The 23,746-nt window shown below is 40.4% G+C and overlaps 2 protein-coding genes across 2 annotated transcripts; one reads left to right on the top strand and one right to left on the bottom strand.

Annotated features, from left to right (window-relative positions):
• Positions 1–13,651: 13,651 nt before the first annotated feature.
• Positions 13,652–15,623, top strand: ndr1 (nodal-related 1; the record flags this gene model as incomplete). Its single annotated transcript, XM_079405550.1, has 3 exons — positions 13,652–13,937; positions 14,633–15,378; positions 15,471–15,623. 3 exons carry the CDS (start codon positions 13,652–13,654, stop codon positions 15,621–15,623), a joined length of 1,185 nt encoding a protein of 394 aa, XP_079261676.1.
• Positions 15,624–15,854: 231 nt separating this feature from the next.
• Positions 15,855–19,652, bottom strand: LOC306862637 (eukaryotic translation initiation factor 4E-binding protein 3-like). Its single transcript, XM_079405548.1, has 4 exons — positions 19,488–19,652; positions 19,192–19,388; positions 17,518–17,712; positions 15,855–16,678 (listed from the first exon to the last, which is right to left on the bottom strand). Exons 2-4 carry the CDS (start codon positions 19,325–19,327, stop codon positions 16,647–16,649), a joined length of 363 nt encoding a protein of 120 aa, XP_079261674.1. The 5' UTR covers positions 19,328–19,388; positions 19,488–19,652; the 3' UTR covers positions 15,855–16,646.
• Positions 19,653–23,746: the final 4,094 nt, after the last annotated feature.

Below are 23,746 nucleotides of genomic sequence, written 5' to 3'. Positions count from 1 at the left end.
TCAATCAAATCTGAATGTGTGTGAACATATTTAGATGTAAACCCCTTTGTAATTGTTAACATTTTCATAAGTAAATGTAATTTAACTACACATTTTTTCTCAGTAACTATAACAGATTAGTTACATTTATTTTCTAATTAAATTACATAATTCTGTTACATGCGACTAGTTACTCCCCAATACTGTCCATAACCTATAATAATGCTTCCTCCAGTGAAAAAGTCCATCCACTTTTGTCCTCTATAACATCAAAATCCACTGACATTTGTTTAGATTTTGTTCAGTTTTCGCTTGTAAATAGTGCACGATCATGCATATTTCTCTTCTGATTCAGATTAGATTACTTTATTATGGGTAAAGGACTCGTATTTCAGCAGGAAGCAATGAATTGAAGCTAAATACTGTATGTCTTCATGATAAACCTGTTAAAACTGAAAGACAGTTTTTTCACTTCACAAGATGTTAATTGATAGACTGGAGTCTGATGTTTTTATCAGCTGTTTGGACTCTTATTCTGACGGCACCCATTCACTGCAGAGGATTCATTGGTGAGCAGTGATGTAATGCTAAATTTCTACAAATTTGTTCAGAAGAAGAAACAAACTCATGAACATCTTTTCAATTTTGGGTAAACTATTCCTTTAAAGAGGTAATCGGATACCCATTTTGCACAAGTTGATATGATTCGTTAGGGTCTTAATTAAAAGTCTATAACAAACTTTGGTTAAAATTTCTCAATGGTAGTGTAAAAATGTCACGGTGCACACACAAGGACGATACAAGAACACGCAGACGAGGAGTAAACTCAAATGAACAGTCTTTAATGTATCCAAACAAGGCAGGGCAAGACAAGGCAAGGCTGACACAGACAGGAACACTGGGGAGTAACGAGTAGACCAGACGAAATCAAACTGAACGGACAGGACTATAAATACACAGGATAATCATACATAATAAGACAAACACAGCTGGACAAGAATTAACTAATAATCACACTAGATGAGGACAGGAAACAAACCAAATATGGACACAAGAGGCGGGAACACATGACACACGACAGAGGACTGACAAAAAATCACATTTTATACTCTGTCAAAATCAGCTCTTTTTCCAGCAAGCCGTTTTTTAGTCTATGTTTGCTTTAAATGCTAATGAGCTCTGCTGACCCCACCCCTCTCTTCTGTGGGGTGACGAGCAGTGCAGTAGTTTACTTTAGCCGCGAAACTGGCTAACTAGCACATTATCAGGAAAGGTGATTTGCAAAGATTCATAAAAAACCCTTAAACTCACTTCTTCTGTAGATGAATCTGGATCACGAATGATTCGCGCGAACATAGACGCATTTAGGCAGATCAGGGATTGGCGTATTCCCTTCAAACCGAAAGTAACGTTAATCCTCTGCGTCTTCAGCAGCTCAGATGTCGGGAGTAACTGACGACTGCTATGTTCATTATTACATCTAAAAACAAAGCACCTCAATTGCTTAATCTGTGACATTGTGGATTTTTATCATTATAGAATGGACACACACATCCAACAGGTATACACACACATCCAACACACATTTATGTTCAAACAACTTGAAAAGTGAATTTTGCATCCGATGACCACTTTAATAATAAATGTAAATGTTGTACCGAAGAACACATCACATCTGAAGTAAAATTCATGTTGTGGCTTATTGTTATACAGAAATAAAATGTAAAAAATAATTTAGTACGTTTCAGAGAATATCAAGGGAACTTATGTTTAGTATTTCCCTGAGGTGTGCAGTAGAAATCACATAACTGAAATGGCACAAACAGTTCTCACTTGTCCTTGAACAGCTGTTAAAAATGTAATTGAGTTTTCCTGCACATGCTTTTGATAACAGCGCTTGAAGGGGTCAGAGAGGGACAGAGGGGAGCCATCCATCCATCCATCCATCCATCTTCTTCCGCTTATCCGGGGCCGGGTCGCGGGGGCAGCAGTCTAAGCAGGGATGCCCAGACTTCTCTCTCCCTAGACACTTCCTCCAGCTCTTCCGGGGGGACACCGAGGCGTTCCCAGGCCAGCCGGGAGACATAGTCTCTCCAGCGTGTCCTAGGTCTTCCCCGGGGTCTCCTCCCAGTGGGACGCGCCCGGAACACCTTCCCGGGAAGGCGTCCAGGAGGCATCCGGAACAGATGCCCGAGCCACCTCAGCTGACCCCTCTCAATGTGAAGGAGCAGCGGCTCTACTCTGAGCTCCTCCCGAGTGACCGAGCTTCTCACCCTATCTCTAAGGGATCGCCCAGCCACCCTGCGGAGAAAGCTCATTTCAGCCGCCTGTATCCGGGATCTTGTCCTTTCGGTCATGACCCAAAGCTCATGACCATAGGTGAGAGTAGGAACGTAGATTGACCGGTAAATCGAGAGCTTCGCCTTGCGGCTCAGCTCTTTCTTCACCACGACAGACCGGTACATCGACCGCATTACTGCAGAAGATGCACCGATCCGTCTGTCAATCTCCCGTTCCATCCTTCCCTCACTCGTGAACAAAACCCCAAGATACTTAAACTCCTCCACTTGAGGCAGGAACTCTCCACCAACCTGAAGTGGGCAAACCACCCTTTTCCGACTGAGGACCATGGCCTCGGATTTGGAGGTGCTGATTCTCATCCCAGCCGCTTCACACTCGGCTGCAAACCGTCCCAGTGCCTGCTGAAGGTCCTGGCTTGATGAAGCCAACACGACAACGTCATCTGCAAAAAGCAGAGACGAAATCGTGTGGTCACCAAACCTGACACCCTCCGGCCCCTGGCTGCGCCTAGAAATTCTGTCCATAAAACTTATGAACAGAACCGGCGACAAAGGGCAGCCCTGCCGGAGTCCAACATGCACCGGGAACAAGTCTGACTTACTGCCGGCAATGCGAACCAAGCTCCTGCTTCGGTCATACAGGGACCGGACAGCCCTTAGTAAAGGACCCCGGACCCCATACTCCCGGAGCACCCTCCACAGGCCGTCGCGAGGGACACAGTCGAATGCCTTCTCCAAATCCACAAAACACATGTGGACTGGTTGGGCAAACTCCCATGAACCCTCCAGCACCCTGTAGAGGGTATAGAGCTGGTCCAGTGTTCCACGGCCCGGACGAAAACCACACTGTTCCTCCTGAATCCGAGGTTCTACTATCGGCCGTATTCTCCTCTCCAGTACCCTGGCATAGACTTTCCCAGGGAGGCTGAGAAGTGTGATCCCCCTGTAGTTGGAACACACCCTCCGGTCCCCCTTCTTAAAAAGAGGGACCACCACCCCGGTCTGCCACCCCAGAGGCACTGTCCCCGACCGCCACGCGATGCTGCAGAGGCGTGTCAGCCAAGACAGCCCCACAACATCCAGAGACTTGAGGTACTCAGGGCGGATCTCATCCACCCCCGGTGCCCTGCCACCGAGGAGTTTCTTGACTACCTCGGTGACTTCAGCTTGGGTGATGGACGAGTCCACCTCTGAGCCCTCAGCCTCTGCTTCCTCAATGGAAGACGTGACGGCGGGATTGAGGAGATCCTCAAAGTATTCCTTCCACCGTCCAACGATATCCCCAGTCGAGGTCAGCAGCTCCCCACCTCTACTGTAAACAGCGTTGGTAGGGCACTGCTTCCCTCTCCTGAGGCGCCGGACGGTTTGCCAGAATCTCTTCGAGGCCAGCCGATAGTCCTTCTCCATGGCCTCACCGAACTCCTCCCAGGCCCGAGTTTTTGCCCCCACAACCACCCGGGCTGCAGTTCGCTTGGCCTGTCGGTACCCGTCAGCTGCCTCAGGAGTCCCACAAGCCAGCCAGGCCCGATAGGACTCCTTCTTCAGCTTGACGGCATCCCTTACTTCCGGTGTCCACCACCTGGTTCGGGGATTGCCGCCTCGACAGGCACCGGAGACCTTACGACCACAGCTCCGAGCGGCCGCTTCGACAATGGAGGTGGAGAACATGGTCCATTCGGACTCAATATCTCCAGCCTCCCTCGGGATCCGGTCGAAGCTCTGCCGGAGGTGGGAGTTGAAGATCTCTCTGACAGGAGACTCGGCCAAACGTTCCCAGCAGACCCTCACAGTACGCTTGGGTCTGCCAAGTCTGTCCAGCTTCCTCCCCCGCCATCGGATCCAACTCACCACCAGGTGGTGATCAGTTGACAGCTCCGCCCCTCTCTTTACCCGAGTGTCCAAGACATACGGCCGCAGGTCAGATGAAACGACCACAAAGTCGATCATCGACCTACGGCCTAGGGTGTCCTGGTGCCACGTGCACTGGTGGACACCCTTATGCTTGAACATGGTGTTCGTTATGGACAAACTGTAACTAGCACAGAAGTCCAATAACTGAACACCACTCGGGTTCAGATCAGGGGGGCCGTTCCTCCCAATCACGCCCCTCCAGGTGTCACTGTCGCTACCCACGTGGGCATTGAAGTCCCCCAGTAGAACGACGGAGTCCCTGGTTGGAGCACTTTCCAGCACCCCTCCCAGAGACCCCAAGAAGGCCGGGTACTCTGCACTGCCGTTCGGCCCGTAGGCACAAACGACAGTGAGAGACCTATCCCCTACCCGTAGGCGCAGGGAAACGACCCTCTCGTTCACTGGGGTGAACTCCAACACATGGCGGCTGAGCTGGGGGGCTATAAGCAAACCCACACCAGCCCGCCGCCTCTCACCATGGGCAACTCCAGAGTGGTGAAGAGTCCATCCTCTCTCGAGGAGTGTGGTTCCAGAGCCCAAGCCGTGCGTAGAGGTGATCCCGACTATCTCTAGTCGGAACCTCTCAACCTCACGCACAATCTCAGGCTCCTTCCCCGCCAGCGAGGTGACATTCCACGTCGCTAGAGCTAGCTTCTGCGTCCAGGGATCGGGTCGTCGAGGCCCCCGCCTTCGACTGCTGCCCGATCCTCTTTGCACCGGCCCCTTACGGTCCCTCCTGTAGGTGGTGAGCCCACGGGAAGGCGGCCCCACGTCGCTCCTTCGGGCTGAGCCCGGCCGGACCCCATGGGGGGAGGCCCGGCCACCAGGCGCTCGCATACGAGCCCCAACCCCGGGCCTGGCTCCAGGGTGGGGCCCCGGCTGTGCCATACCGGGCGACGTCACGGTCCTCTGAATGTTGTCCATCATAAGGGGGTTTTTGAACCGCTCTTAGTCTGACCCGTCGCCTAGGACCTGTTTGCCTTGGGAGACCCTACCAGGGGCATATAACCCCGGACAACATAGCTCCTAGGTTCATTCGGGTACTCAAACCCCTCCACCACGTTAAGGTGGCAGTTCAAGGAGGAGCAGAGGGGAGCCAATAAACAAAATTTCTCAAAATTATGTAAATAAGGGCAACAAAACCCATTTCTGAGAGAAAGTAGGTAGCCCTGCCTCCAATAAAACCAATTCATCATGACACCGTTTCATCCAACGCATTGCCAGCTTTAATGAAAGAAGTTCACACATCATGGGAGGATTCTGTCAAAGTTTTGCTTACCAAGCCATACTTTCAACATCACTTAAAGTCAAGCTTGAGTAACTTGAAATATTTTGAATTTACTCATGATATGAAGAGCTATTGTGTTGGTGTTTATTCTAGCAAACTCCAACAAACTGTTAAAGCCACTGCATGGGATGAAGATACTCACAAACCATGTAATTGTTCTTTTCTTCAGGGGATTGGACTATTTTTAAGGTGTTACAGTCGGTGGGCTCACAGAGCGTTTGAATGATCAGGGGACCATAAACTAGCTCACACAGCTTGATATGCTGAGATTGACCATCATCAATGTCTTGCCAGATCAAGCGTAAACTGAGAAAGCCCCATGAGGTTGAATGGAAACAGTGGATGTCTTTTGACTCGAGTCAGAGTGTGTCTGTCACTCATGATGTACTAGGTTCATCATAGTGACCAGATATTCTAAAACCCATAATTTGATATATAGAAATTATATTGGAATTTTATTTTTTATTTAAAATAAACATTATTTATTCATTTTTACTCAAGGTAGAGGAAAAAACTAGAGTAATTAAATTATATTTTAAATATACACTGTTAAATAGACTACTGTGCACTATGTACCAAGCTATGCTCACCAAGGCTGCATTTATTTAATCGAAAATAATAATAATAATAATAATAAATAAACAGCAAAACTGTGAAATATTATAACAGTTCAAAATAACAGTTTTCTGTACTAATATATTTTATTATGTAATTTATTTTGAGATAGCAACGTTGAATTTTCAGCAATATTACTCTAGTCTCCAGTGTCACATGATCCTTCAGAAATCATTCTAATATGCTGATATGCTGCTCAAGAAACATCTATTATTATTATCAGTGGTGAAAACAGTCATAATATTTTTAATATTTTTTAATTCTTAATATATTTGTGGAAATATTTCAAATTAATTCATTGTTATTTAATTAATTCATTGTCTATTCCTTGATGAATAGAAAGTTCAAAATAGCAGCATTTGTTTGAAATAGAAATCATTTGTATCATGTATTTAGCGTCATTTTTAACCCATTTAATCCATCCTTACTGACTAAAATTATGAATTTCTTTTCATATATATCTTGATGAAACTTTTGAAGAGTAGTGTATCATAAAATTAATATAAAATATTATCATATAAAAAAAGATAGAATTATTAATAATAAATATTATCAGCATTACTTTAATAATCAGGCTACCTAAATGAACAAATAAAGCATTCTGAAACACCTTCAACATATAAAAAAACTCCCGTTTCCACCCATTTCACCCAGGTCTGCATGCAGTGTGTTATCAATCTGGTATGAACCACCGCACCGCTACTGCACTCACATGAGTGAATATTGACTTGGTCTTCTGTTCTTTCCCTCTGGTGCACGTCACATCCACTCACTGCCTCACTGAGTGATGTGGTCAGCGGCATTCAACTACCTGAGATACAGATGCCCAAATCAACAGATTCTTAATCATTTCTCCAATGAACAACACACATCTGAGGGGAAAAAAAACACAAACCCTCTCAACCAATAAACACAGCCTTCAGAATATAAAACAGTCCAATATTAGTTATAAATAGACATTTTCAATACCTAAGAGATTTAATGTAATTAGAGAACCGAGGTTAGAAATAATCGAAACACTTCGCATGCGCTTCAACCTGGCCTTTGCTCAATAGATTAGATAGGAAGACCTTCCTTCAAGTGATAGATGTTGGCATTCAATCAGGAGGCCTATTTTATACCTGTTCATGAGTCCCATGACTCACCATTCTGCCGTCATTTCTGGAAGGAAGTCCACACAGATCGCCAAGATAAAAGGCTTGAATCACCGCTGTAATTTTCTGTTCTGAATGGGACACAAACCCCCACATTATTTTAAGTGACACTCTTGAATATATCGAAATGCGTCACATATGCTACATGCTTGCAGCTTACTTTAGCTGCAATGGTGCTTCGATAATTGCAATATGTGCAAATTGTATTGTGCAGAATGAACTCCAGAGTTGTGACATGACAGATAACAGAGATCCTTCTCTCAAAGACAGACGCCGTGCATACAGCTGTTATTGTGGTGCTACGAGATGACTGCAATCAAACCGAGAGAAGACCTGTCATTTGCAACAGCTGAGGATGCTCTTACCTTGCCCTTCGGCTGATTGATGTCATCACAGACGATGATAATGAATGCTCCAGTATTGGAAGAAAATAGACATGAATGTATATTTTTTTACATTTCCTTTATTGACAAGGCACTTTTCTCTGCAAGACAAAAAATATATTAAATTAGTCAATTATTTTAAAGTCAAAAACTTTCAAATGTCAGCCCTATTACTACAATAAGCTTTAAAAAATCCCAGACAAAAGGATTTAAATGATTTTAATTAAAATTATTTTAAAGTTGAAAACTTATAAATGTCAGCACTAGTACTAAAATAAGACTTTAGACTAACTATTACAGAGGGTTTAACCTCTCACTGATGCTCCAGAAGGAAAAACTATGCATTAAGAGCTGGGGTTTGGGTGCAGGGCTCTTAATGCATAGCCAAAAATATATAATATTTTTTTCATTTAGTACTGCCCTTCAGAGGCTACAGAAGATAGTTACATGTTTCCCAGAAGACAAAATTAAGTTAAATTTACCTTGATCTTCAAATTCAAAAAGTTTTCACCCCACGGTTCTTAATGCATGGTTTTTCCTTCCGGAGCATCAGTGAGCATTTGAACCTTCTGTAATAGTTGCATACGAGTCCCTCAGTTGTCCTCAGTGTGAAAAGATGGATCTCAAAATCACACAGTCATTGTTGGAAAGGGTTCAAATATGCAAAAATGCTGGAAAACCAAATAATTTGTGGAACCTGAAGGATTTTTCTGAAGAACAGCAGGCAGTTTAACTGTTGAGGACAAACAAGGGACTCATGAACAACAAGCACTACACAAAAAGTCAGTAGGTCAGTAATAAATAAACAATAACATGCATTTTGTATAATTAACAATTTGCAGATTCTGATAGGGGAATGTAAACTTTTGACCTCAACTGTGTCCCTTGCAGGAAATAATATTTTCTCTGGGAATTTTAAAGGCTTATTTTAGTACTATTTTAATCATTTTAATCTACTAATTATTAAATCATATCGTCTGCCCTGGTATTAAAATGAACTTTAAAATTCCAGACAAAAGGAACCTTTTCCCTGCAAGAAAAAAATTGCTGGTGTATTACAACAAGGTCACACTGAAATTCTTTTAAACCTGAAAGTTCAAAGAGACTTCTGAAATCGCTGTTCCAGACTCCTCTGCCAATTATAAGAGTACAATTGAAAGAGAATACCTTTGGGAAACAACACGCCAACCTACAGATTGTTAAACAAAATCTTAAACAAAGATTTCTTTGTCATTTCTCAGCAGGCCTTTCAAGCATGTTGCATTTTCAGTGTTTGACGTAAGCATTGCCCCATAACTTGAGGACAAGAGGCTTTGTAGGATTTAACTCTAAATTTAAGACTGTCACCGCCAATCAGAGTGAAATTTGTTGACAAGCAGAAATAGATACAGCTCTGTAGCATGATAAACCAGACTGACAGTTTATCCAAGAAAGCCTAATTCATCTCTCCTAAGCCTCTTCCGCTCAAAAGAACTATTTGGATCCAAAGCTGAGGTGTGGTGGCGCAGAATCAGAGATAAGGCGCTATGCTGATGTTTGCCTGGCCAGCTTTGGGAGGTGGCATTATCACCCACTGCTGTGACACACATATCACAAACACACTTCAGCCTTCAGAAAGCAAACCCTGTTATCTGTCCAACATTCGTGCCACTTTTGAGTACAGAACAGTGACCTCAATTTACACGCTGGGCCTAAAGATATTTGTTTGGACATGACATAAGGGTTCTTGAAATCTTTGATTTACCGAGACAAGAGTTCCAATTTGTGGAGAAGTACACCTTTTAAATGAAAGGAACTGCCTTTGATCTTAAAAATAAGGCTTTCATCTATGGGATGTAGCTGAAATCTAACTTTTGTTTACATCTGTCACCCATTTCTCTAACTCAAAGCTAAATGTTATGAAATTACCAATCTGCTTTAGATGTTGGCCTCTTTTAAGTGAGCCGGCAATTAGGAAAGTGACTGGATGCTAGATCAGGGGGTTTGAACCTTTTGATGCCTCAGACCCCCAAATCGGATGATTCCTTTGCAAGGGACTCCCTTCTTAAAATATAATAAATGCAGCCTTGCTAAGCATAAAAACATTCAAAACCCCCAAAAAACAACAACATACTGCTCCAAAACCTTTAAAAACTAGTGTATTCAGTAACATAAATAAATACAAACATACATTAAAAATATGCATAAAATAATAGCTGGAAAAGATTTACTTTTGATTTTCAACGGAATCTTTTTTAACTGTCCATCATGAGAGTAATGTTAATGTAAAATCCTAATGAGAAAACTAGTAGTAACACTATGGCTGACAATACAAAACATGCTTTATTATAATTAATAAATCAATGAGGTTAATCTTGTGACAACTGTATTTTATTATTTCCGTTATTCATTTACATTTTTACATTATTTCCCTGTTTACAAACCAGTGCAGAATTTCTTTCTGATCCTCACAACCAGTTATTTTTCCAAAACGAGTGAAGCACGGCCAAATTGTGAAATTTTCATCCCTGATATTTCTTTTGAGCCTCAGCATCAAGGAACAGCACAGAGATGTAGCAGCAGTATTTTGAAATGAGCATTTTGTCCAAATTTCTTAAATAAAAAAAGTACAAATACTTATTATCCTGTCCTGGAGGCAAATGCTCCATTTCTGTCAGTTCCAGCTGCCCTGAAAATCTTGATGTTCACCATAGCAGATTCAGAGTGGCACATGGCTGGCTGTCGTAGAGAGAAAAGGACTAGCGATAGATAACTGACCATAATAGTGCAGACTAAAGAAAAGCTTGAATGTATTTACTCAGCTATCTAATAAAAGCATCAATAAAGGATCATCTATGACCCTCACAAACATTCAAGATGCATGAAAGAGGATTCCATAACTAACTAGAAACCACATTCTTCTATGTGATTTCTCAAATATATATCGTGCCTTCTCAGCAAGAGTTACAGATACAGCATGGATCCATTCTGGATTCAGAACCTAAAGCCATATTGACCTGTCAATTGTGGTGTGGGATTCAAGCCCGAAGCAACAATGATATTTGTCAGTATACTGTATTGCCTCCGATGCTTTGAGAATAAAAAGTAACAAAACATGTCTACTTTCTGAGCTATTTAATTGCCTTCATGTTACAATGTCCCTGCAATTTCTGCTATCAGACTGACAGAAAAAAAGCCATTCCTAGTGAACAATGTCAGGACTGTGGTTTAATGAGAGATGCTGCTCATCTATGGATTCCTGGCAGTGGAACCAAATTAAAAAGAGATAGCTTTGTAGGTGCGTAAAGACTATATGTGTATCTCCTATACTGAGATATCTGTTGACACACAACGTCCTGCCTGCTTTGAAAGTCTCAGGTCTGGATAGAATTAGCAAATAATAATAATAAAGACTCACATTATCTGCACTTTGATAATGAGATGAGGTTTATTAAACCCCCAAAATACTGTCTGCAGCAAGGCATAAGTTACACCACCCTGTTTTTTTTTATATGTATATTATTGCATATGCATTCAGAGGTGTGTAGTCAGTCTGTTGACACAGTAATATCTCTCCAGCTGCTGTAAAGGCAGAGATGGCATCTGCTTGAATCTTAATCAAACAGCACCATCTCACTGGATTTAAGTTGCTATCAAAGGCTTATTTCAAATGCAGGTGCTTCGCCGGACAGAGGGTAATTATCCCCATTATTCAAATCACACAAAGGCGGCCCTTTCATATTTCATGGCCTTTTTGCTTTGTTGCCGTCCCTAACGCAAGTGTGCACTTTTCTTCCAGCGCCACACAAAGGGCTTGATTCTGTTTTCCTTCTCCATGCTCCCATTTTTTCCTATACCAGTGAGGCCTAAGGTCTCTGTTTTGCAAACTGATTTACAGCAATCACGGTCCCTGGCGATTAATTAGGTTGTTTGCCCAGAACAAGGCATGTCTGTCGCAGCAGCGTCACGTCCATATCATACCACCCAGAAAAAGGTCAATAGATGGCTAGACAGCTACCATAGATGGATGGATGGATGGATGGATGGATAGATAAATTCATCAAACATATCACAAAAAAAAATATTTCTTAACTTTGTAAAGATGAATACAGGAGACTGAGGATGAAATCACACATCTTGTTGGTAGATACAGTAACAGTTTGTTTCTTTCTTTCTTTTTTCCCTGTGTTTTTTGTCACTTTTCTATAACCTGAGCATAACTCACATGACCATATCCAGCAACACACCTAAAATATTTAAATAACACTTGAATTTTATTGATATTTTAATTTTAAATTCTGTTTTTCTTTTTGAGCTCTTGTTTTATTATAGATCAATGTGTACACCGCACACATTACAAAACTGTTGAGAATACAGTAATAATACTGTAAAAACACAAAAATCTTCTGTACATGGCAAGAAACTTAAGAAAACAGTATTGTATTGATAGATAGACAGACAGACAGACATACACACACACACACAGAGAGAGAGAGAGAGAGAGAGAGAGTATTTTAGTGGAAAACAAAGTATTTTAAGCCACAATTCACAAAGACAACTTGCAAAACCATGGAGAATATATCTAGCCTAGCCTATAAGATCTGACACTTATTAGCATCAAATATCTCCGTATGTGGGAGAAAGGCTCAGTGCCAATTTCTGTCTTGCTTATCAGTGTTACTAAGTGTGAGATTGCCACTGACATTCACAGCTGGTCTGCTTCAATTCTGTGACGGGAAATAATGTGTGTGCGCGCTCTCGCGCGCGTTTGTACCTCACAGCGGCATATGCTCCATCCGTCATGAATCTCACCTGAGCACTCAGAATTAGCGCAGAGCTTGTCAACACATCGAGAGAAGTGATGCAAGGATGAGCAGTCGATATTTTTAGTTGCTTACAGAGAGAATTTATGAGCTTTATCATTTGATAACGATTTGGCAAATCATACAGAAGAGACAAGTTGGCGTTGGAGAGAAGGTGAAGCCTTGAAGGCAGCGCCCTCTGTTGGATAAAATGCTTTAATACGTAAAGAAAGAAAGAAAGAAAGAAAGAAAGAAAGAAAGAAAGAAAGAAAGAAAGAAAGAAAGAAAGAAAGAAAGACATTTTCTGTGGGTTATGCTTCTCAAATCTATGCGTAATTGGTTATGATACACAATTGTCAGATTAGATCTGAAATCTGATGTTTTGTTTTTCATTTTTAATAAGAAATCTTTGATTCCATAATGCAAACATTACCCAAAACATGACTGGAAATCGAGCAGGTTCAAATTAATAATTCATTGCTCTTATCTAGAAGGTCACGAATTGCTAATGATGAAAAAAAAGATCATGCTGTACTTAACTGACATGCCGATTGCTAAATAGGCTACAATAGCTATGAATATTAAATAAATTTTATATTTTAGCAACACGCAATGTCTCCCCCTTGTTAAAGACGAAACTACCTGGAGTCGATTACAATCATCCATAAGAATATGGTCATAACATGCTGTAATTTGTCAAATCAAGCAACCAAATGAGGCGGTATCATGTCAAAAATGTGGAGATTTTCAAAGAAATAGGATTAATTACTATTTGTATGTCCTTCTGATACAATGAAAAGCCATAGAAACAAATTTACTTCCTCTATTTTCATTCAAACTAAGAAATAATCCAATAGTCGGGGTGTTTTTCTCCTATTAATCAAAGTGACATTGATGAACAAATGTAGTCCACTAATATTATTGTTTAAGTACATTTTCAAAAGGACCTCCAATACACAGCGCTGGAGGAGAAGAATTAATGTTTTCACACCTTTTGACGCACAAAAGGCTGTTGGTTTCGATGCACGACGACCCAGGGACATGTATCCCTTTATGGATCACAGGGGCACTTCAAAGACCCAAAGGACCTCACAGACCATCAAAAGACTGCAAGTTTCTATAAGTGAATTTAGATGAGCAGCCAGCACTCGTGACATTCACTTTCCAGGGGACGGTGTAGAAGAAAGATCTCAGGGACAGTGTTCCTCCTCAGTGTGGTGGATTATAACCTAGATTTGACATGAGGAGGTTTACCTGCGGGGTCCTGAGCGCAGTCCTCGTGCTCTGGGTCAGTCTGGTGAGCTCCACGGCGTCGTTCCCTGGACTCCAGGAGGCGTTCAGGAGCGGGATGAGAGCACCCGGCAGAAGCGGCGGAGGTCAGGCGGGTCACGGCCGGCACACCAACAGTTATCCGCAGTATATGCTGCACCTCTTCCGGACACTTCTGTCCGGAGACGACAAACATATGAGCCATGAAAATCCAACTCTTTATGAGTCCGATTCGGTCTTGAGTCTCGTCGCCAAGAGTAAGTAGCCTATATATACATGTATTTTACTTTATACATAAACATTATAACGTTTTGCAATAGCCTAACGTTATTTTGTTTGTTTTTTTTAGATGTTAAAAATGAAATTAATTTAATTAAACATTTGTAATAAAATAAAAACAAAATAAGTTTTATTGCACGACCAGTCTGCATTAAGCGGTCAAACATTCGCGAGTAGACTACTAACGTTACATTCCTACAGAATTCGTGTTATCATCTCGAGTAAAAATGAAATAATTTAAAACAATGCTTTATTCACATTTATTTATTTGTTTACTTAGTAAGTACCCGTGTGTTAAGTGGCAGTATGTAAAGTCACCCGCCGGTCATATAGCAAAACTAATCTCTTCAGGTTTAAACAAGTCCCCCGGGGAAAATAATTTGATAGTAGCCTAGTAGTTTAGCCGGTTCTAGGCTAATAGTCAAATCGTGCATTATGCTTATTAGTCAGCGTGTGTATTAGCTTCACGACGTCTGTTTCAAGTGGCTTGGGCAGCAATACACATCTAAACAATAAAAACGTTCTACTTTATTAACTGCTTGTCCCGAATGTGGCCATGTGTGAAAACATCCTTTAAGATAATTAAGCACCACACATCACTTATCCTTTCTACACTGTTTAACTGTCTGTCCTTTGATCAGTCACTAATTTTGTCCAAATATTTTTCCATCAGGTTGCCATCAGGTTGGTGACAAACTAGCCGTGACATTTGACATGTCCTCCATATCAGCAAGCGATAACGTCCAGCGGTCTGAGCTTCGCATTCGTCTTCCAGCATTCGACTCTGAGATGGAGGTGGGCATTTATCATGCATCCAAACGTGAGTGCGATCGAAGCCCTTGCAACGAAGTACGGATTCACCTTGGCACTGTGAAAGCCAAACCTATTGACTCAACCACCTCCCATTCCTCCTGGAGAGTCTTCAACATCACGGTGCTGCTCAAGTACTGGTTGCACCAAGGTGAGAGCGTGTTCTCAGAGGAACCTATTCAGATGCCTGCAGGATCTGAGCATGAGAACATCCAGCATCTGACAGCCAACAGAGTCATGATGGTGGTTTACTCCAAGCAGAATCAGGCAAAGACGTCCACCCTCATCCAGACTGCTGAGCACTCCAAGTATGTAGCTCTGGACCGGGCCGGTGGTGGTGGTGAACCTGTGCCTCGGCGTCACAGGAGGAACCACCAGACTGACAACAGAGTGCATGATGCAGCAGTTAGCATGATTCCTGGTGTTTCACAAGAAGAAGGGGAGAATAAATCTCTCTGCAGGAAGGTGGATATGTGGGTAGACTTCGATCAGATTGGTTGGAGTGACTGGATTGTTTATCCGAAGCAGTATAATGCCTATCGATGTGAAGGGAGCTGTCCTACACCTGTAGATGAGACCTTCACCCCCACCAACCATGCCTACATGCAGGTAAGAATCTCTAAATCTTTTATAATAGTTGCAATTAAAATGTTTACTGTTTGCCAGACTGATTCTAATGTTTGTCGTCTTCTCATTTGCAGAGTCTTTTAAAGCTGCACCACCCAGATCGTGTCCCATGCTTGTCCTGCGTACCCACCCGTCTGGCCCCACTCTCAATGCTCTACTATGAGAACGGCAAGATGGTCATGAGACACCACGAAGGGATGGTTGTAGGAGAATGTGGCTGCCACTGAGTCTCCAAACCCCAAATGAAGTCAACACTAGCACTTTGGATATGTTCCTTAAACCAGAAATACATTTTTAAGCACAACTGAAGATAAATTGCTTTAATTTGTACAGTATTTTCACTTGGAATCATGAGGTATCCTGCACTGAGGCACCGGGATTACTGAATCCTATTTTTGAAAGCTTTGTGTGTTTGCCTAATGTGTAAATAGTAGAGTATGTAAATTACCAAATGTAATAAAGTGGTTGCACAATGGTAGTAAATTTATTTTTTAGTTTAGGTTTTTTTTTTAATGAGAAAATCAGCAACATCAGACAAATAAGAAAAACACATAAATTCTCTGGTGTTTATTGATTTTTTTTTTTAAATGCTTAAATGTCTCTTCAGAAATAACAGGGCAGTTTTAGAGAACTTCAAAGCAAAAAAAAATTATTTTACATTCTGTTGAATGACACTTTTGGTGAGCATACTCATTAGGATAAACAGAAATTAGATTTTATATTACAAAAATTATCAATGCCAAATGGAAAGTGGTTAAATTCACTGATCGCGGTATGCTAAATTTATAAGAGTTGGCATCTGGATTTCCGCAACATGATTCTTGATGAGAAAACCACCAAGAAGAGAACCGTTGCTCCCTCTACTGACCAGTCTGTAAAACTACACAAATCTGTATCAAACAAACAATGTCACATGGTGGCCAGTGAGATGTCCTCCATGTCTTAGGCAGACGTAGAGCTGCATGGATGTGCTTGGGATGCACTATCTGTCATCTGAGATAGTGACTCTTTCAGGCACAACAGTGTTAGCTGATGTTGAGAATCTAAAGTAATGGCATTGTGCGCATGTTGAACGACAGCATCAATACAGCAAAGGAAAATATCATTTAAACAGCAGATAAATGAAAGACAAAAAGACAGATGACATGGAAGGAGAAGTCTTCTGTGCATTTATCCTCTCAGGGAACAGTTATCATCACAGTAATACTTGTTACAGTCATCGCCTCCGTGTAGCAGGTCCTCTGATGAAGTTAGATATCCATTTCAAACTGAGCATCATCCCCTTGAAATTACAGAACAAAATGAAAAATTTAACCCTATAAAGCCTACTGCATCACATTTGATACACAAATTTCTAAGCCCTCCGAGTTGTCAATAGGATCAAAAACTTGTTGAAAAACTTCTACAAGCCTTCTGTCATCTGTTTTTTTTTTATTTAGCAAATAAATGCCATCAGGTGCACACATATCAATTTGCAGTGAAAACTTTTATGATTTTTATAAAGTACACAAAAGAATAACTTAAATTGTGAGTGATATTTCAAGATGAACACTTGCTTGATTGAAGACACTTACTTGATTAGCCATACTTGAATATTAAATATGATACATCAAGCTATTGAGGTAAATTAAAACAACTGAGCTTTGACCATAAAACTAAGCATTTAAATTTATTGAAACATTATTGGGAGATTTAAAATAACTGATATTTATATGCATTTTATGCAAGTAGTCTTTAAAACTGTAATTTACATACACATTTACATAATTGGCATACATATAAATATTAGCAACTGCATCAAAATGCATGTTTTTGTTTAGTTTGGGTCTCTGAATAAAGCTGAGGTGCCCCCCCCCCACTCGAGTATAAGATCCATATGTTCTTACATCATACTATACAAAAAATATAGAATGTTTTTTTTTTTAGATATTATGTTTGAAGGATCAATAACCTGTTCCATTTTAAAAAAAAAAAATCATTTTTAGACTACCAATTTTATAATTATAAAATATACTTTTTTATTATACTAAAACAATAAACATTTTATTGTTATAATTTTTTTATTATTATAAATATAATAAAATTATATTTGTTCATTTGTCAGGCTTACAAGCTTCTTACCTGCGCTCTTGTCTGCAAGGGGGCTGATGGTGTTATTATTGACAGTCTGTTTGGGGTGGGCCTTGTCATTATTCATGCTGACCGTAGGAGGACTGGTCACCCCCGGAATGTCAGGGAGGCAGCAGGGTGGTGTGCGGGCCAGCGGGGAGCTGCGACAGTCCAGCAGGAACTTACGGTCATAGATGATCCGGGTGCCTATATAATAATTTAGTAATCAAATCAAGATTATATTACGGAAAGGAAACAACAGTCCTAGAACAGGCTACAAGAGCAAAGTTGACCGACAAGACTGTGAAATCATGGAGGCCTGCCAGGTGCGTTCAGTAAGTGCCATGTTAGTACTGTGGGTTACATTCGATCCAAACATGTCTAAACATGTTCCTACGACAGTGCAGTTTACAACATTCAAGAGTTGCATCACTAAATGCTGAGCCTTGTGAAGTGTCAATGTTTGACACCTTATTTTTCATTACATTTTTTCCTTATCAGATCAGAACAGGCTGAAATAGTGAGAACATACCATCAGCTCTCCTCCTATCAGCCCTGTTGAACTACCGTGAACCGTCACACATAAACATCCTTGAACTACATTCACTCAGTGAGGAAAAGCAAATGGTGTAGAAAACAGCCTGAAACACCTCTAAACATATCCCATTGGTTTATGCATAGAAATCAAGCATGATATTTTGCTCTTGGGAATTTCTGTCAGGCAACTATTGAGTGTTACATCACGGCTCATCTGATGATCCAGACAAACAGTGATTGATACAATATTTACAATAATAAGAATAGTCATCCGTATGCACTAGAAAAGCAGAAGTGGCCGTTTACAATAGGAAACCAACACAGTCACATGCCTCCAGAGGCGTCACGTCCTCTTTTGTCGGCTGTTTACAACTTTTGTCATCTGACAAAATCCACAATGTACATAATAAAACATAAAAAAGTAATTATAACAGACATGAGAGAATGTTTCTATTTTTCATGAGAGAATGTTTCAGCTTTTTCCTCAGCTATAAAAAGAAACTTTTTCCTTTTAAAAATGAACTTAAAATAACTAATTCATCTTCAAAATGTGCAAAAATTTAATTACCATCATGCATAATATTACCACACCAGCCTGTCCAAAATACACTTGAAGGTCGTTCAAGGCCATGATGTCATCTTAAGTCAATGTAATGTCATAAAGGAAATGCTCAAAATTAAAAACGGCCAAAAGTGCCTGTAATGAAATAACCTCTTTATTTAGATTGCATAATTATTTAATATTATATTTGAGTCGATCAATTACTGTTTCTACGTTTAGAATTGTACTTTCGAAGCATATTTGAACATTATTTCTGCCATTCCAACGTCTGAGAAGACCAGCAGAACATTGTTTAACAAGACAAATACATCAAGACTGCAGTCGAGTAAATAAAACAATGTTCTTCTCGTCGTAACGATAACATTCCTGAATTTATGGCCCTTCACAGGTACAGTTAAAAGGCAAACAACACAAGACAAGCAGAAGCAGGCTGGAGGGTTATGAGCACGCGCACCGCGGTCTGTCAAGCACAAAGACAATGCGAGCGGAGATGCATCGCTATGTCGCGATCAAAACAAAAACAATGCATGCACTGCGACAGCTGTGAATGCCCCCAAACGACTCATCTGCAAGTTCGTGACATTTACCTCCAGGAGTCGTGCTAAAAAGGGTCCCTCCGGGAGTTGTAGAGTAATTGTGAGGCATATGGGCCGCATCGTTGATTGTGACTCGTCTGGTGGTCGGAATTGCCTGACTGGTGGTCTTCTGACTGCCCATGGACATTTTCAACAGTAGTGCAATCACAAATTCTGCCAGCTGCCTTAATCAAATAGTGTCTCTGCACCTTAGAGCAAAAGAATAAAACAGTTTAGCTCGAATTTAACCGGAAAAATTAATATGTTAGAAGCAGATCGGAATCAAGTTACTTTCTATAATTATTTACCTCGTCCCTTTGTGGCAAACTCGACTTCATACAAAAATAAATAATACTAAATATTTGAGCATGTAATACACTTCATTCACACTCGCAAACTAGCTAAAATACTAGCCTTCTCCGTGACCACGTTTTCTGTCTCACTCCCTCACGCACTCAACAAAACACGAGCAGGAAAGGGCTATTTAAAACGGAGAATTGATGCAGCGGCGCCCCCACTGGTATGCGGAGGTATTGCAACAGCGCGATGGGAAATGTAGTTTTTACGAGTTGTTTCTGTTAACATTGATTCAAGGACAAAACTTTACTTGTCATTCGTGTACTTTCAAGGCAACATCTCAACCGAAATTGTAAAAAAAAAAAAAAAACGGTGTGATTTTCTCTTAATTTTAACAAATGTATTATTATTTAAGTTGCTTAGTAGTTATTTTAGAATATTTTCCCCCCGGTTTCACAGACAAGGCTTAAACCTAGTCCCAGACTAAAGTGTAAGTCTGAGCTGTTTTAACTGAAAGAAACTTGCACTGACTGATCTTAAAAATATATGCAAACCAGTAATGTTTTTTGTAAGGCATGTTAATAAAAATTACTTAAATTTCCTAATTAAACAATGGCCTAATCCTGGTTTAGTCTAAGCCTTGTCTGTGAAATCTTGCCTTTAAGTATTACACATTCTGTAATTTTTTTTTGAAAATCCTAATTAATTTTCTTTTGACAACAACATCAGAAATAACTAAATGGCTACTGTATAATACACGTGGATATGCAAATGTAAGACTACTGGATACGCAAAATATGATAATTTTGTCAACATCATAAGATTTTTTTGTGACAATGGTGACAAGTTTGGTGAACCCATCCTATAGTCTCCTTTCATTCATTCTCTTACGTTAAAAATATATTTCTAAATGCATATCAGTAATATTTGGCACATTCTCTTATACACGCACACAGTGTCACAATATGTCACATCTTTCTTTATTAATTTTTGTAAATGATCTGAGCTGGTGTGCAGGGTAAATGATCTATACATATCTTCATATCAGAATGAATCTGAATAAAAGGCTTGTATACATATTCAATGTTCATATTTCCTCTCTCCGTTACAATAAAAAAAAAGGAAATGAAAACATGTTCAAATAGCTACAAAGCCTCTACATTCCCCATGACATGGGCATGTATGCATTACTGGATTCTAACTAAAGTACATCCATAACAACTCTAATAAGGGTGCATAGCATTCTAATTAAATATAGTTTGTCATATATTTATACATATATTCTTTATTAAAAACATCTTTTTCTGTGCATGTGCGCAGTTGCATTCCTTAGTACAGAGTAATATGATATTGCGTTTATATTGTCATTAATCCATTCTAAAGGAGTATAGGTGAAGTCTATTTTTGCAACAGTTAAACATTGTACATAAACTCTTTTTTAATACATAATGATTGCAATGTTAAATCGTTTTGTTCCTTAAACAAATCAAAAATAAATAAGTAAATAAATAAATATAAATTAATTACTTAAAAACATTCTCTTCCCTCACCCCCTTTGTTTTCTGAAATTTTATGTCTTGGTTAACAATTACAGCAGCGATAAGAAATTGAACATGTATCCATGTACTTCATGCTGAGGTCACTTCCCTTACCTACTTCCCAACACCCCTGATATTCCTTATACTCCTTTGAGTGGATGTAGGATTTACCGTTACATGTGCATTAACTACAATAATGGAAGAGAAATCATCTGTCAACATAAACCTGAGTGAACTGTAGAAGACAATATACAGTGAAGGCAAAACTCATGAGGGTTTTAATGTGAAGGGAAGTGTGCAGTCTCACACAATTTCATGAAATCAACAAAAACACTAGGATCTGATTAGACATTTTTGTTAAAATATGAAAGTACAATCATTGTCATTCGTCCAATTGTCCATGCATTCCATAAATATTTTAATTAGTTTGGAGGATAAGTTAATTTATTCATTCACTCACTCATTCATTCAATGACATCCCTCAACTTGAACTACACAAATGTGTGAGCCAGTATATCACGGTGTGCTCGTGACTATGTAAGCTACTGTGCTGTGATTAAATGCTGAGCACTGTACCTGATTTCATTATGCTTGCCAGCCATTCAAAGGAACCTTGTCCATTAAAGTGAAACAGCTACCGTTCAGTGAACTCGAGTTGGCATGTAGATCACGTAATTGCATACGGTGTGAGATACTCATGCATGCTGTTATATCTCTTGAATCGTATACGTCTTACAAATGCTACTAAAATGTCGGGTTAATACAGTATATACTGAACACACAAGCGCTCGTAGACAGAAAAACACGCACACACACATACCGACAACAACGCAGTATTCCAACTGTTGCAGCACGTTTGATATTATTGCTTTGGTAGACTATACTTCAAGAGTTTTGTGTATGTTTGGGCTCTTTCGTAGTTAAAAAAAAAAGAATAAGAACTAAAAAACACATGCAAATGACGTTAATAGGGAATCGGTTACATGAATAGAAGTAGTTTAAGCTTCCCATAGTTACCATATAACCTTGTTAGTGTGTGTTGGTACTGGTAAAAGTGAGACATTTGAAGCCAAAAAGTGAGACAGACAGTTGTGAGTTCACAGTTCAGGGGTCAATTTTAAGGTGGACTTTCACAGTGCTGTCTGTATATTTATCGGTCTATTTTTAACTGTACATCTAAATGAAAACAAACAAACAAACAAACAAAAAGAATAATCATTTAAAATGCTTCCTTGTCGCGTAACTTCATCTGAAATCCCAAACATTACAAAGGCAGTTACTCAGAGATAGTCCCCAAGCCCCACACGTCACAGCTACAATCGTTTTTTTCCCACCAGCACTGATTAATAAATAGAAAATAAATAAAAACATCCGGGCCGAGTGCGGGCCCAAGAGAACAGCATGAAAAGCAGTGTTAACCAGCATGCAATGCTACATTAGTCTGAAATCGGTCTGACATGGCGTTTTTTTAGTCGAGCAGCTGAGCTACAAATATGGATGAATGGATGGTCGGTAGGTCAGAGGTTAAGAGTTGTGAACTGTCAGACAGAGAAAGCACATGCCCTCCTTAGGGTGCCATTTTGGGTGTTGCGTACAAAGCTACACTACCTGCAACAAATAAATCAGTTCTTCTTTTTTTTAAACAGGGGGGCTTGAAATTCAAAACGAGAGATATAAAAGTAAAAGGTGGCTGACAGTTCAAAGGAACACGGATACGCTTCACAAAATGGAAATAAACGAACGCGGACGCTCACGAGCAGGAGAGCACAGTGGCTTGTTGTCATTCCCATGGCAAACCAAATGAGCTCTGACCGATCCAGAAAAAAAGCTCAGTACCAAGCCAGAAGCGAGTACACATGCGTTAGATACCGACACACACGCACACACATCGACACACATTCACGTAGCATTAGAGTGCATATATCACATTGAATAACAGGATAAAGGGCCTGTGGGAAATGACGTGACGGGCTTAGCATCCACTATGCTGCTGTGTAATGACAATCAATTTGACAAAATAAAGAACTGTTGCTTTTTTTGGGCTGTGGTGTTCCCAAGACCCTTTGTTTCAAGAGTCTCTTGTTTTCAAGATCAAAGGTCCAAAGGTTTTTTCCCTCCCCGATGCCAGTCCTGGAACGGCCCTTTACCTTGTACCCCTTCAGTTTTTTAGATAATGACAGCTCATAGGTCATGCACCAGCAGTCAGTCATGCGTTTACAGTTGACAGGAAGCACTTTTGTTGCTTTTTTTGGTGGTTTTCTTCACGTTTTGTATAAAAAGTTCATGCCCTATGCTAGTTGTATATTTATTTTTTCTTCTGTTAAAAATGTTACAAAACTACAGGTAGAGAACTCCATCTCCTTGTTGTTTTCCGGTGGCGCTCCATGGTTGTTTGACTGTAGGATTTGGGCGCGATGTATTGTTCTTTCGCTGCATGTTTTGTTTTTTCCATCATCGCTCCATGTCTCGTCCTATCTTCCAGTCGTGCGTAGGTGAAAGATGGTTTGGCAGTGGATGTTCGACCCTGGAAGAGCAATCCTTCATGAACAAATAGCACCTTCAAAGAGACATTGTCTGAAGCAAAGTCACTCAGGCTAAAACATAAAACCGATGGACGAATCACTCAAGTTTAGCAACGCTAGCCTGCCCCATGGGTTTAAAGTTGTTCTTATGTAATACTCTAATCATTTTACCCGTCCCGGACCATACCTTCAGGACAGTTTGTGTTTGTT

This window comes from Barbus barbus, assembly GCF_936440315.1.
Source record: "Barbus barbus genome assembly, chromosome: 43".
In the NCBI taxonomy this organism is placed as follows: domain Eukaryota; kingdom Metazoa; phylum Chordata; class Actinopteri; order Cypriniformes; family Cyprinidae; genus Barbus; species Barbus barbus.
Note: the sequence above shows the minus strand (reverse complement) of the source record. Positions and strands in the feature narration are given on the sequence as shown.